At 40.8% G+C, this 15,395-nt stretch overlaps 1 protein-coding gene across 2 annotated transcripts in view; it reads left to right on the top strand.

Annotated features, from left to right (window-relative positions):
- Positions 1 to 15,395, top strand: part of flnbl (filamin B, like) — a 66,910-nt gene that overhangs the window by 19,669 nt on the left and 31,846 nt on the right. For both annotated transcript variants that reach the window (XM_063473760.1, XM_063473759.1), the window contains exons 2-8: positions 9,782 to 9,891; positions 10,007 to 10,142; positions 10,565 to 10,662; positions 13,049 to 13,196; positions 14,003 to 14,121; positions 14,406 to 14,480; positions 15,132 to 15,294. In XM_063473760.1, the coding sequence (XP_063329830.1) occupies positions 9,782 to 9,891; positions 10,007 to 10,142; positions 10,565 to 10,662; positions 13,049 to 13,196; positions 14,003 to 14,121; positions 14,406 to 14,480; positions 15,132 to 15,294 (849 nt within the window). The remainder of the gene's footprint in view (positions 1 to 9,781; positions 9,892 to 10,006; positions 10,143 to 10,564; positions 10,663 to 13,048; positions 13,197 to 14,002; positions 14,122 to 14,405; positions 14,481 to 15,131; positions 15,295 to 15,395) is intronic.

Genomic DNA, 15,395 nt, shown 5'->3' with positions numbered 1-15,395 from the left:
TTTAGACTTGTTAACTAGTCCGAACCTCCCCCTCCGCAACCATCACCTGAGGGTTTTTTTTTTTTTTTTTTTTTTTTTTTTTGTCAAACGCTTCAAGGAGCTTTTGAACCTGCAGCTGCTTTTGTCTTTGTGTGCGAGCTTGTGGCTGCATGTCCACTTTAACACTTTTCCAGTTTTCTCCCCTCTTCGCTTTTTTTCTCTTCTCTTCTCGATCAACCTCTTCTTCCTCACCACATGGCAGGTCTGGTTGTGATGACATCATTGCCTGGGAACCAGCAGGGTGAGGTCATGCAGGGCTAAACGCTGCAGTGTGTTTGTCAGTGTGTGTCCTGTTTATGCATGCAGACGTCATGCCAGATGTTTGTGTGTTAATGACAGGGCAGCTCTGCGCTGGTTAGTCAGCTCTCGTGGCTCCTCTGACCTTCACATTTCTTCTGCTCTTTGTCCATATCATACTTGTTGTTTGCTCTGTTGCACATCATGCTTGCGGTGTCCCACAAAGCTCAGTTTTAGGCCTGTTATTGTTTGTGGCGCACAAGCTCTTGCATTTCTCCTGCTTGGTAAACTGCCTGCAGACGCTGGACGCTATCCAGTTTTCATCATTTGGTTCATTCACTCTGAATCCCTGTGAACGACTCTCTAGAACATGGGAGCAAACTTTCTTAGTCTTTGATCTGTGTCTGTGCAGCTGTTTGTGCCCAACCAAAACCAGATTAAAGACGGAGAGAGAGACAGAATGACACAGACTCTGTATCCTGCTCACCGCTCATTACCCAAATCAAAGACATTAAAAGCCTCTTGCTTTCTTCTCTCTGCCTGTAATCTGGATTTTGTTGCTGGGATCACCCCCTCTGAGGTGCTGGTGCATGATTCATGTGACTCCTATTAGGCGCCACTCTTATTACACCAATGCATCATCATACGGTGATGTCATCAATGGGTGCCCCAGTTTGGGAGCGCCGACCTGATGTTTAGCAGTGGAAGTTGAAAACTGATTTCTAGTCATTTTAAAGCACATTAAACCCCCACTGGAGACCCAAAAACTAATGATTATAAACATCTGCTAAAGGTTTTACTCATCTCTGCTACTTTGTAGATATGTCTGAGGAGAAAAAGGCTTATTTTTAATGCATTCTTTTTATTTGAGAAAGTGGTTCCAACTATTTATATTTATTATTCTGCAAACAACACTTGATTACAATAAAACAATAAAAATCTTTTCTATTTTAAACGTTCATCTGTGGGATCGTCATTGATGTGGCTCCAGGATCGTGACTGCAGCTGACCACCACGATGTGGTCATTGGAGTTTGTTTGGGTTTAACTTTAGCCCCTAAAACGACTTTGTTTAGCAAAACATTTTAGTTTCCATTAAAATGAAAACTTTAAGACTATTTTGGTACATTTGCACACATTTTTGTACTTGCTCAGGAATTATTATTGCAACACTGATTTCAACCGCATCCACCCCCAAACCAAACCCTGTGAGTGACGGTCGTTATCGCTGAACGTGTCGTCAGTTTCTCAGCACAGAGGAATGTCATGCATCTTTGTGTCTTTGTTTGCGTGTGTCATGTTTCCTGGCAGTGTGTTGCATGAATGATGTGTTAATAATCGATCTGACAGCAGCAGAGGCTTCCTGCTGAGTGTGTGTTTATGGTTATTTTAAACTGAACCTCAGATGTATACTGTGTGTGTGTGTGTGTGTGTGGCTTTTTGTTCCTCTGCCACCATCCATTGGTCCTCAGCAGGGTGGAGGGTGATTTACAGGCTGGGTAGATGGATGGGTGGGGGGTGGGCGATGGAGTTGATGATCTCACCACTCAGGAATCTGTGCAGCAGAGGTCAAACCACACACGGTAGCTCCACATCCTGTTTATCACTGCAGGTATCCTTTGTCCAGTTCCACCCAAACTTTACTTTTGCCACCAAATTTCCAATTTATTTTTCCACCTAAATTTACTTTTTTTTTTTTTTTTTGTCTTTTTGCTGATGTTGCAACCTGCCATAAAAATGGTTCCTTTTAAAATCTGTGTTAAAACATATTAGTTCTCTTCACTTTTAACATGGGTCCTTGCAGTGTCTGGTCGGCACAGCTCATGTTGGAGCTGCTAACATCTTAGTTGTACTTGTTTTATTTACTGCAAACAAGTCTGTGCACTCGACGGGTTAAAGGGTACCTCGACTAAAGAGGCATGCAGCTAGTTGATTTCATGATTAAATGCTGCTACCCTAATTGTTAGATTACGGACATCAGTGGCTTAAACTAATTTTAAGGCTGTGCAGTGAACTGTAAATTGTATTCAAATCAAAATCTCTTGCAGCTTAATTTCTTGTTTTTGTTTTTGTTTTTTGTTTTTTTGTTGTTGTTTTTTTTTTTTTATATTTCTTGTTTAAAAACTTTTGCCCCTTGCAATAACCTCAGTCACTCCCTGACAGGCTGGGGCAGGTTTAATTCAACTAATGCTGAAAGATATTTGGAGACTTTCGGCTCTTTGGAAATACCGATTTCAACAAGTCTATTGAGGAACACCAAACACTATATTAACAAATGTATGATTGAGTATTTGGATAATAAAGTACTCTTAACAATTTCTTCTTGGGTGTTGGCAGACATTTGCCACAATAGCACCCCTCTGTCTTACTGAAGCACAAAGTAAAACCCGTCAACGTAATATTTAACAGCAGTCAAAGGCATGTGGCCTCTAACCACAGCAAAAAATGTGGAAATGATAAAATTGGTTAACAAGTTTTGTCATATTTTTTACTGTGGTGAATCTCAAAGCACAAGTTTGAAATGGTTTGAAGCTGGAGTTTATAATTCTGAGGCCAGTGTGTTGGTGAAAAGGAAATTGAACACATCCACTGGTCTTCAGGCTATTTCTCTTAATTTTCTGCCGTTATCTCACCGCATGACATCGTTAAAATCGTTGCTGCTTCCGTGCGTCTTCGTGCATGTTGGCACCAACTGAAGAGATTTTAGACTTCCGCCAAAGGAAGAATCAGGACTGTTGTGAAAATGTGGGCTAATAGCGTTTAATTGACTCAAACTGAAAATTTAGCTTGTCTTGAATGATCAAAAACATCAGGAAACTGCTCAGACATCCTGTAGGTCACCCTGTAAGAGCCCCAGGATTAAAAGATTTGGTTTAAATTATATTTACAGGAATTGGCCGTTTCAGTGTTCTGTCCTTACGGTGTTGGACATCCAGGTGAATGTTTTAGGCGGGGTGTGGTTGGCTGCATGTTGGCTGAGATCAGTGTGATGATCTGCTTCAGGCATAGACTGTTCTTTACTGTTGAGCGGTAAATTATTGGGTAGGAAGCTGAACATGTGTGTCTGCAAGTCATCGTGCAAAGGAACAGCTGTTGTAAGCGGTGCAGCAGCCGTGCCTCTGAGGGCGAGATGCTTACAAAGAAAGTGAACTGCAGTGACCTCTGCTTATAACAAATTTTATTTATTTTAACAACCTCAGCGCATTTAAGTTATACAAAGCTGGATGAGCCTGGTATCAAAATGTAGGTATAAGGTGACTTTTCATATGAAATGACTTGTTTTGAGCGGTCAGCTGTCCGACGTGGTGATATGACCCTTAAGTTTACCTACTATGTTCTCGTATTGTAGTGATTTTCTTAAGTGAATTATCAGCAAACAGATGCTCTGCTTCCTTTGTAGACCTAAAACTGATGGTTTTATTGAAACTATCATGTCTCCTACCTCTTTGAAGCTGTGTGAATATCTCCTAAACTGAAGTCATTAAAAGAAGTTGGCTCAAAATGCTGGGGGTGGAGGTTTAATGTTTAATTTAAGTACAACATGCAAAAACACTAAGATGTGCAAGCTATCCACATTTTAATATGATCTGTTAGACGGTTAAACTTTTTGATCGGACTGTTGCTTGGTTACCATGGTGCAACGGTCTTTGTTTGACATGGTGTATCTGATTGATTGATTTATTTATTTATTTATTTTTTGTCTAATCGTAGGACATTTCCTCATTTTTCAGCCACCTCTCAGATGTCTCTCAGATTTTCAGGACTGTAGCAGCCGTACTTGTTCATAGTGGAGATGCTCTGTGCTTCTTTGACATTCCTTAATTCACCACAGCAGATGGGCAAAGGGGAAACTCTATTAAAAGGCTTAGTGAAAATTGAATCAGTACCCCAGACAAGCTGATCTGTTACACTGGAAGAACTGTTGGGACCGTTCTTTGCGCCATTGAAGCCTTCACACAGAGCAGTAAAATACAGTTGAATCTTTTACTGAGTCTAATGGGAGAAAAGCGAAATCTCCGGATTTGAACTGTATCGGCGTTTAGGTTTTCCACTCCATCAGTGAACACGGTGCCCAGTTCTTCCTGTCTATCGAATGACTTTAATCCTGGACTGTTTATTATTGAAGTTGGGACACAGCTCCTCTTCAGTAAATGAATTGATGTTGCTGAGGCTATCCAAAGCAGCACGATGGAGTTTCTACTCGTATTGAGAAACATGAGTCTTGTTTCACTAGAAGTCAGACATTTTATTATGTGAAATGTGAGGATGAAAGCTTAAATACCTGCTGTAATCCCAGAAGGGAGACAACTTGGTCATGAGTATAGTCATTTAAATAGATCAGAACTTGTGTGGTGACAAAAAATGTAACCAAATTGACTTGGTAGTAATGGTTTTGTTTTTGTTTTTTGTTTTTCTCCATACCTGCATTTAATTATCTTGTACCCGGCACTGAGCTTTATAGGTAGAGATGGGATAGCTTTGGTCATCACATATTACTTTGTTAGGAAACCTGAATCAGTTATGGAGAGATCTCAGGGTTTGATTGTGGCTCTTATGCATAAACGTTTTGTTTACTTCTCCATCCTGTCTGTAACTTGGGTGTGAGATGAGGATTTTCTGGAGTTCTAGGTCAGCAAGTAGGTTGATTAGTTTAGCTTAAGCTCTCAGGGCTCATTATGCAACTTTCTGTAAGAGTCCAGGTTTGACTCACAGATAAGAAAGGCATTTAGTTCCGTTCAGTTCACCTTTATGCTATCACACACTCTTTCTCTTGCTCTCTCGCTTTCTATTTCTCTTCATGAAAAGGAAAAAATTCCACGTTTCTTTGTCTGTCCTTATGCAAACTCAAACTATCCCAGTACTTGCTTCTCCAGTCCTGTCCTTGTTGTGTTGATATTGTTTTGTCTCCATAGCAGCCGGTCAAATCAGCAGGTATGGGCAGGAAGAGCATCTTGCCGAGAGGCAAAAACACTGTTTATGTGATGCAGATCCGGGCTGTATTAAATGTGAGCCACTTTGTGAATGGAGCTGTGGATAGATAAATCTCAGAATAAAAGAGGTGGCGACTGCAGTGGTCTCTTATCGCTGGGGGCGCAGGAGTCGAGGCGGACCTCTCGTGTCAAGCCTTTAATGGCTACGGCATGTTAGCTGTGAACACTGAGCGCACTCACCTGGTCTACACATGGTGTAAGAGACGGGTACAAGAAGGGAGATGGGTTCAATTTACTACTTAAAATATTGTTTAAGGGTTTTAAAAAAAAAAAAAAAAAAAAAAAAAAAAAGAGAGAGAAAAAAAGTTGATCTTTAAAACTGTAGATAATCACAGAAGTGGATTTGACTGAAGAGAAAATATTTCCCATGACTTAATGCAGTCATGCAGTTTCAGTCTTGATTGTAGATAATGTGACACCAAAGTTGGGACCTGTGTATGGGAGAGAAGGCAGTCGTTCTAGAAGAGTCTCAAATATCAGCAGCTGGCTTGAAAAAAACAGTTTATACGGTCCGTTATATTGAAGAACTATCTAAATGAACTTGCTGGTCACTGGGACATAAACCGCATGCACAGAATTACCGGTCACATCTGTTTAAAAAAACAAAGTCTTAAGTTTGAATTTGGTCCAAAATAAATAATGCTGCTGTAGATTTAAATTTGGGTTTCTTTTGAGTGCAGCTTTTGTTTTCTGTCTTGGGGCCAGTTTCAAGCCTAAAAACGTCGACTCTTTCTTTTTTTTTTTTTTTTTTCTTTTTTTTAAAAACAGCAGATTCTGTATGTAGGGTAGGACGAGGTTTGCATCGGGACTTTATGTAGTTCACAAACATTTGTTGTCCAGTAGGGTAAAGTAGTGTCGAGCAAAACAGAGGATTGGGTTTGGAGTGTGATTGGTACGGATATAATAAAAAGGCCAAATGGGCTCTGATATACAGGTTTTTAGGTCGGGTCATGCAGAACTGTTTTGATCCTGCCATAATCTCTTTATCCATTGTATGAAAACCACTGCAAAATGACTAATATTTCTTGGTTTGTGGGCTGGATGGAGTCAAATCATTGCCACAGTTAACAAGTTCAGTCATTTCTTGAAATGAAGAACTGGTGTTAGAAAATATGACTTTACCTGCCCAGGTGTGCGTTTCAGTTGGCAAGCTGCTGCTGCTGGAGTATTTATGGCTGTGTTCTTTGGACCAAACCCAGAACATTACATCAGGGTTTTTAATGAGTTTCTCTTGCTGTTTTGAAATATTAGCTGAAGACTTGTAGCTGGCTGCTGGTGTAATGTCTGGTCCCCAGAGCTACCTTGGAGTCTGTCACGAGGGAGGGGAAGGAGGGCTCAGACTTTAACCGGCAGGGAACAATGCAGCAGATTATTAGAGCGGTTAAAGCCGTCTGTAACCTGCTCTCTGTGGCACTCACACGAGCTGAACTCTGGAGATGCCACAAACGGTCCTCGGGTTTATTGTTTCTGCTCCTTCCGTCATCGTTTTAACTGGCTGCTTTTTAAACCCCCCCCCCAAGCCCTCCAGTCTCTTTCTGCTACTCTCGACCTTTATATGAACAATGGGGGTACCATGGTGATAGCCTCGTTACCCACAAAACTGTGTCGACAATGGCACACACGGTGTTTAGTTCCCAGCCTGATGTTGTGAAGTGTTAGAGCAGAGGTTCAGCCAACCTACATCCTAAAAATGAGCGTGGAGTTTAATACTACAGCTAGTCCTCCAGTTTGAAATGAGGTATGAAGATTATTACGAACTGTTTATTCCGTATGGTCCAAAATAAGTAGTGAGCCCCTAAATTGAGCAGGAAAATGACTACAGAGGTGTAGAAGCTGGTTTTCAGTGCCCTTCTTTAGGAAAAGAAGTGTTTTTGGAACCACAGCTATTGCTATTTGTTGGCCTTGAGATGGATTCAAGGTTCCTCATTGGCTTTTCTTTGAACTGGTTCTGACAAAAGATAAGCTGTTCCACTTCACCAGACTCATTGACAAAAGTGGTAGTTTTTACCTCACAGTACACAAACTCGAAACAAAGACTCTCAACGCTCAGTCTCGAGGTAAAAACAGTTTTTGTCTGGTAGCTTTCTCGGTGTCTCATTTGCACAAATCAAACTCTATCATCTGTTGTCTCACATACAATTTTAATGTGAAGTTTAATGTTTATGTTCAGACTTTGAGTTATGTTCAGTGGATCGTTGCATTACACATGGTCACGATTCCATATAAACAAAGGAAACATGCACAATTTTAAAAAGTCCCTCTGATCCAGACAGTTTGATTTCTAGTCTTTGCTCTGAATCTGATCATAAAGTAGGGATGTCATTATATGGTCATGTACACACCTCTGTACAAACCTTCTAATTGTCAGAGGCAGCCAATCAGACAAAAGCTGCCTTAAATGGCAACTTTCATGAGCTGAGGGGCTGTGCCAAAGCTCGCTGTGGGAGAGAAAAAAGGGATTGTCTTGATCTGTGAATCATACATTTCTCATGCATTGATGTAACACTTTTAGTTACTCACAAATTCTTAATGCAGAAAGTGTCACAGCTGGTGTGATTAAACCGTTAGTAAGCTGGGTGGATATGTGAGTTGGGGGTAAAGTTCACTGGCAGTGTTTGCAGTTCGTAGTGACACACATACTTAAAGGTGTGGCATTACAGTCTGAGTGGGAAAGAAGGGAAGAAAGGGAGAAACCACAGAGATAAGAAGCTGTATGTTAATAATTCATACAGGTGGGGAGAGTGAGATGGACAGAGGAAAAGCAAATGTAGTTTGAACAATGAGAAACGGGAAAAGAGGGCTAAAGGACACAAAAGGGAGATAATAATTTAAAAAAAAAAAAAAATGTAGAAAGCAGGATGTCGCAACACACACAGTCAAATGTTGTCACTGGGCGAGGCGGCAGCTCTGCAAAGCTCCACCTAAACCTGAGCTGTCGCAACATGTTGGGACCACAGCTGTCCTGCTGGCGGTGGAGCGGAGCTGAAGTTTCTCGGGGTGGAACACAGGATTTCCCACACTCTGTGGTGCTGTGTTTAGCAGATATAAGCTGTGTCGCCACTGTGTCAACAGCTCGCATTAAAACGGCAACACAGGCCATTTATAAGGCGTGGATAAAATGAAACGAGTTGTTTCGCAGAGGTAGACTGCGGCCTCGTGCAGCTCTGCTTCAAAAGAGGCTGATATCAGAAAATGCTTTAATGGAATTATAAGCAGTTACTCATTAGAACAGGTTTTTTTCTGATTATCTCTGCTAGTGGCTTTGTATGAGTCAAAATGATCTTTATCAATATCGGTTCATCTTCAGTCTGAAACAAAATGTTTTTTGTTTTTTTTTTTCTCCTCTCCATCTAAGCCAACATCACCTCAAACAGAAGAGTTGAACAGCAGCTGGATTAGATGAGCATATTAGGAATGGGGGCTCTCAGTGACATCACACAGATCCAGTACTCAAAGATAAAGTCTGAAACGGTTTCTAGAGCAGTCTAAGCCTGAGCTTTACCCTAATATGGCTTTCTTTGAGAGGCTGGAAAGTATGATGGGCAAAAGGTTTGACCTCAAACTATAAAACACTCTTTAAAGATGTTTAGTCCAAGACTTTTTAAAATATTAATTACATTTGCTTGAACTATAAATGTATACACCATTATAAACATGTCTTCTCCAACATGTTCCTTTTACTTAAATATAACCTTCATTTAAATATCACACGCTTGCTTTAACAACTTGCTGCTGTTATGAGAGAGACTGAATAAAATGATTTTATCTGCTGTGGTCTGAACTCTGTGTGCAGCAGCTGAAGATGAACTCATGTTGCTGTGTGTGGTACCAGCTGGTACAGTAAGGTCTGGTTGATGTGAAGTGTTACCCAGCAGCGCTCTGTTCAGACTGTGAGGTAAAAAGGTTTACAGCCACAGAAAGTCAGGAGCAGGTTTGTCGCTGGCTTGCATTTCAGATCTGCAGCTAAGCTCAGTGTTGCACAGTTCTATGAAGTAAATTCTGCAGCATGCCGCGTGAAATATCCAGTCCTGTGTGGCAGCAGAGGAAAGTGGGACACGTTGTAAATATGAATGTTGGAGGTTAATGACAGTAGGATCTGGATCTGGACCCAGATCACGGTGTGATATTTGTGTGAAGATGGGGTTAAATGTGTCCCGGCTTACACTGTTAAATTATCCTTACAGAAATTCCTGGATCATGATTTGTTTCCTCTCTAGTTAATTTTAAGTCCATCCAAGCCTCACTGTGGTAACTTGTTCTTGTAATTGCATCCATAACTTTGGCACAGTTTGTTAGCCGGATTACAATCACAAAACCTCACTAAGGGGGGGAAAATGAGCCAATAAACATTTAATTAAAGGACAAACGGAGGGATGTAACAGACGGAGATGAACTTTTTATGGGATGGTGGCGCTTGGTGACATCCTAAAGGAGGGGGGCAAATAACTGATCATTGTGCTCAATTTTGTTTGTGTGAGCTCTGAATCTGACCTGAGGTCTGCCTGTTTCTTTCAGACTCTAAAGCCATTGTAGATGGGAACCTGAAACTGATCCTGGGTCTGGTCTGGACTCTGATCCTACACTACTCCATCTCCATGCCAGTCTGGGAAGGCGAGGATGAAGAGGTAACGTCCAGCTCGTGGTTTTTTTTTTTTTTTTTAAATCACTTGTTTTTGTGGCTGTAAATGGAAAGTTCTCTTCTTCAGGAGCTTGCTAACTGCAGTGTGCTTTTGTATTCAGGCAGAGTCAAAGACACCCAAGCAGCGTCTGCTGGGCTGGATCCAACACAAAGTCCCCGATCTGCCAATCACCAACTTCAGCCAGGACTGGAGGGACGGCAAAGCACTGGGAGCACTGGTGGACAGCTGTGCACCAGGTACGCTTTGTTGTTGCAGGCTGTGCAGGAAGTTTACCGTAACAAACTTCATTAGCAAAAATTAATTACACTGTATCGTCAGATGGCATTTTTGGGTGAAGCTGGAACTATTTGGCCCGATGACAACATGCAGTAAGCCTGTAAGTGCGGCTTTCTCACAGCATGGGTGTGTTTCCTTTGGAGTTTAACCACACTGGTATTTTTAATTACCCTGTGTGTGAAATCGAAGTGAAACCCAGGCTCCATGTTTGTATGAATGAGATTCCTAAAAACTGAAGACATCAGAATTATAAACACTCTTTTAGATTACTTTCAAAACAAAGAATAATGTTGAGTTTTATCTTATTGTGTACAACATGTAAGTGTTGCTAATACAAGCCCAACTCTATGTAAACTACTTGTTTTATTTCTGTTGTTTGCAGGCCTGTGTCCAGACTGGGAGACCTGGGATCCAGTCAGACCAGTGGAGAACGCCACCGAAGCCATGCAGCTGGCTGATGACTGGCTGGGCATCCCGCAGGTTGGTTTCCCTCCATTGTTTGCCTTCACTGCTCTGACCTTTAAATTAACCTTTAAAGCATTTTCAGTGACATTAAAAATTCAGGTGACGTCATTTAGTGCTAGAATTTTTGTCTCCACCTCAGACTGCTACTTTTTTTCCTCTAGCTTTAGTTGGCTTTTCAAGTCAAACGCTTTGCTTGCTTTAGCAACCAAGTGTGAGGAATGCAAGAGAGGCTTTTAGTGTAAACAAGCAGATCACAATGGATGCATTTCTTACAACGCCATGCATTTTGTGTCACGCAGCCCAATTAAGGCAGAATCTGCTCTTCTGTGAGCTGCTGCCAGAGGTCAAGAGGTCAGAGGTCAAGAACATGACCAGATTATTTTCCTGATTTTTACTGCAACACAGGAAGCTTTTTTCATTTTTCAACACAAGCTTGGCTGAGGTTGAGGCAATGCAAGCCTACAGTTTAACAGCTGTAACATTTCTGTAATGAAGAAATTTCACAGGAAGTGATTAGGAAAGTATCTTCATATTTTTGGAAGTGGGTACTTGGTGTTTTAGATGTTTGTTTGAGGATAACAAAATACTTTTCTCTCTGCAGCCTCATTTTTAATCTTAAGGAAAGAAAATGGTTGATGCTTGATGTGTTTTTCCTGTTTCACCTCCAGTCAGCTGACACTCAAACAGAAGTCTTCTTTAGAGAGTAAACGAAAACACAAAGAAGAACGGCTTTAAAGAGTTTTTACATTTCAGCTGAATCGTGATTTTGTTTTCCACACTTTTAATAAGCTCTTACTGTGAAGCAGAGAAGCTTGAGCAGGAACAGAGCACTGACCCGAGCGTCAGAGTTCATTCACATCCACATTTCCACCTGAAGTCATCACTAAATGCCTCTGTGTCTGAAGCGACTGAGCCAGAATATCAGACCAAAGTAGTCTGTTTGCATTTCTATAGATGAAGTGGTAGCATATTTAATGTGAGCAAACACCATTAGAACAGAGTTTCAAATTATGATGTAAGGGGTGTAAAAGTAACCCCTGTGAACCAAAAGTTCAGGCTTCATACTTTAAACATTGGGACATTTTCCCCATAAACAATCCGAGTTGATATTTTCCATGAACTTGACTCCTCACTAAAACTGCTGAGTTTTCCTTAAACTGTTTTAAAGCTACTAGAATAGCTTTGCATCATTCAGTCCAAAATAATCTTTACGTGTCCTATGTTGGCGCTCTTCTTCTGATTGGCTGCAGGTGTCTGCCTCTTCCTCATGACATCTTACAGATCCAAGAGTAGAAAAAAACAGCATGAAACTTGAGGTTTTGACAGAGTTTACTTCTACACACTGACCTCATTACTTGAAACATTGCCCATGTTTAATTTATGCATCCACCAGTGTGTGTGTGTGTGTGTGTGTGTGTACACCCTGTTACACACACACGATCCAAACAATGAGCTCCATTTTCCAGGTTAGTGACTCTTAGTTCCAATGAAAGGAAATATTAATGCTTCATTATATTTTTAACAGCATGCATCAAACCTTGGTGCAGTATAGCGCCCCCCCCCCCCCCCCCCCCCCCTTTCCTGTTTCCACATGACAATGCCCTCATGAACAAGGCCTGGCGCAGAAGGAAATGGCTTTCCCAGTTTGGTGTGAATGAACTTCACTGATCTGTAGAGATGCCTGAAATGAAGCCAGCTCAATAGATTTGGGTTAAAAAAGAGTGACATCTCCTCATGCAGCGCCAGCATTGGATCTCATTACTGCTCTGGTGGAAAAATGGTTCATAATTGGAAGGAAATGTGAAACCAACAACAGATTATCGCCTTGTCAAAATCTCGTTCGTCTATTTGCTTTTTTCCCTTGTATCTAGTTTGACTGCCTGTGTGGTTGTTGTGCAGTTTCAGATTCTGACTGATTACTTGGTAAAAGATTGTATCCTGAAGCTACCATATCATGTAGAGATGACTGCAGATTAACGTGGAAATGGCAATCTGTCAGAGTTATGTGTATCTGTTTATCTTGAGATGGGAAATATCAAAAAATGTAATTCATTTTGTTTATTTCAGTTAAATTGCCATAATTATGAAGATAGTGCAGAGTTTCTCAGCTTTTAATGCCAGTCTTGTGTCTGAGCAGGGAAAAAAACAAACAAATCCTGTTAGTTATCATCAGATAACCACATGTGAATGACATCCTCAAGAACTAAACAGAACAGGAGATATTAATGTGAGATGTGTGGTGGTAGAAACAAACTGACACTCTCAGAGACTCTGCTTTCCTGTTTACCAAACCAGAGTGCTCAGGGAAAGCTGCCTTCACACTGAGAGCCAAGTTCTGACTTCTAGGGACAGTCGGGTTTATTTATTTTGGATCAGCTGTAAACGGTTTGTGCGATTGCAGGTGATCGCTCCAGAGGAAATCATCGACCCCAGTGCGGACGAACAGTCGGTGATGACCTACCTGTCCCAGTTCCCCAAAGCCAAACTGAAGCCCGGAGCTCCACTCAAACCTAAACTCAACCCCAAGAAGGCCCGCGCATACGGACCGGGTAAGCGCACAAACTTGCAACACAAAATAAAGATTGTAACACTTCTGAAAACACTCGAGTTCATCTGGTTACCGATCCAGTAATTTGTTTTTCTCACTGTGTTCGAGCACTTGACATGCTGCGAGGAAACAAGCAGCTATAATCTAAACAATGGGCTGCACTCACATCTGATCCACACAAACACAAGGTGGTGAGGTCAACATTTGTTCTTTAACTTGGACTGTAAGTGAGGAGGAAATACCAGGAAATTAATAACAAGGCAACACAGACACCAACACACCCACAGCAGCTACAGACTGATGGCTTGTGCTAGAAAAACAAAAGGAAAAAAGATTTAAATATTTATGAAATAAAAAAATACAATGAATAATTATGTCAGGAGCAGTCTGTGTGTGCTGCAGCAGCTGCTCCCTCACAGGATTCTTGTCTAGAATTTGAAAATTGCAGTATTTGAATGCTTTCAGCTGAACTTTTAATCTGTGGTCAGAGATGAACTAGCGAGAGAGCATGCTAATAAGGACAATGTGGAAGAGAAAAGTAGGGAGACCCGTTTGTCACAAAACGTGAAATTCAATTAAAACACAATACGCCCAGATTAGTAAATATACACCCACTCATTATGGAATCTGATGCTGGACTCTGTAAATCAAACTGTGCACACAGAAGAACCCTTAATCACTCGTGTCACTGTAAATCCATCCTATGTGTGTTTGTGGTTCAAATATGTGTGCAGAAGGTTTTGACTGGGATTAAATGTGCCGCTTGTTGATCTCTAAAGTTCCTGAATTGACCGTCGTCCTCTGCAGGTATCGAGCCCACAGGGAACAGAGTGCTGCGACCTGCTGTCTTCACAGTGGACACATTCAGCGCGGGTCAGGGGCAGGTCACGGTCTACCTGGATCATCCAGACGGCACAAGAGAGGAGGTAAAATCCACCTCCCCATTATAGAGTAGCATCTAATGACAGGCATAAACATTTTGCTTTATGGATATGCATTTTTGTTCTTGGACTGTGCTGGACAACCTAGAGAGCCAAAGTTTAGGGGGAAAAAAAAAATAGTTAAACTGTGTTTATAGCTGTTTAACTTCACAAACGCTAAACTCATGGACCTGTGTGTATACTTTATGCTTTTACTTCCTTTTAATAATTGGTCCCCCTTTTAACTACCGCAAACTTGCATGACATCCACTTGCATTTGTGTCGATCAGCTGAAGGCGGAGCTTAACGAGGGCAAGAAGACGTACTGTGTCACCTACATTCCTCAGGTCATGGGACCCCACCAGGTAGGCTTTGTTTTGAGTGTAAACACGTTATTATAATTGAATCAGAACAGAAGAAACCCACTTTCTGTGTATCGTGGAGCAAGTATTTATTTAAAAAAAAAGAAAAAACGTAAAGGTTATTGTTCCTCTCAGCAGACGTTTAATTAGGAAGTATAATTTGTGTAATATGCTAATTTGCTTATGTTTCAACAACAGAAAAATCACCACCAGATAAAATCAGTGTATTAGTCACATCTTTGGAATTAGAAAACACTATCACCTACCTGGAAAGTGTTCATTTTCACCACGTCAAGTTTTTCTATTCTACGACTCAGACTGAGTGAAGAAGTCCAGAAAAACTTTTTTACTGTAGTGAAGATTTCTGGTTTTCTTATTAAGAAATTAACCTTTAAAGAAAATGTATAAATATTTATACAATTGTATTCCATTTCACTGGAAAATGCAGTACCAGTAAAAATAGTTTTTTTTAATTTGGATTTCCAGAAAAATTAATTCATGCCAGTTTTTGTTTTTTTTGTTTTTTTAAATCTCATTGCTGTGTAGTGAAGAGTTTTAAAATTACACCAGTTGTTTTTATGATATTGTTATTGATTATTATTATTTTATTTTTTTAAAGCAGAATCTAGATAATTTACTTTTAAATTGTTCTAGGTCACTGTGTTGTTTGCGGGCCAAGAGATTCCCAAAAGTCCCTTTGAGGTGAATGTGGATAAAGCGCTTGGAGATGCTTCCAAAGTCACAGTGAAAGGCCCGGGAGTCGAACCTGTGGGCAACATCGCCAACAAACCAACTTACTTTGACATCTACACTGCAGGTAAGAGCAGTCGGACACAAGAAGAAAAATCACTCGTTAAAATGTTTCTACATACAGAGGTGGTGTTTTTATGGAGATCAACATTGAGATTAAAAAAATCG

Source organism: Pelmatolapia mariae, linkage group LG5 (assembly GCF_036321145.2).
Source record: "Pelmatolapia mariae isolate MD_Pm_ZW linkage group LG5, Pm_UMD_F_2, whole genome shotgun sequence".
Taxonomy (NCBI): Eukaryota; Metazoa; Chordata; class Actinopteri; order Cichliformes; family Cichlidae; genus Pelmatolapia; species Pelmatolapia mariae.
The sequence above is the reverse complement of the archived record's forward strand: the minus strand, read 5'-3'. Positions and strand labels throughout refer to the sequence as shown.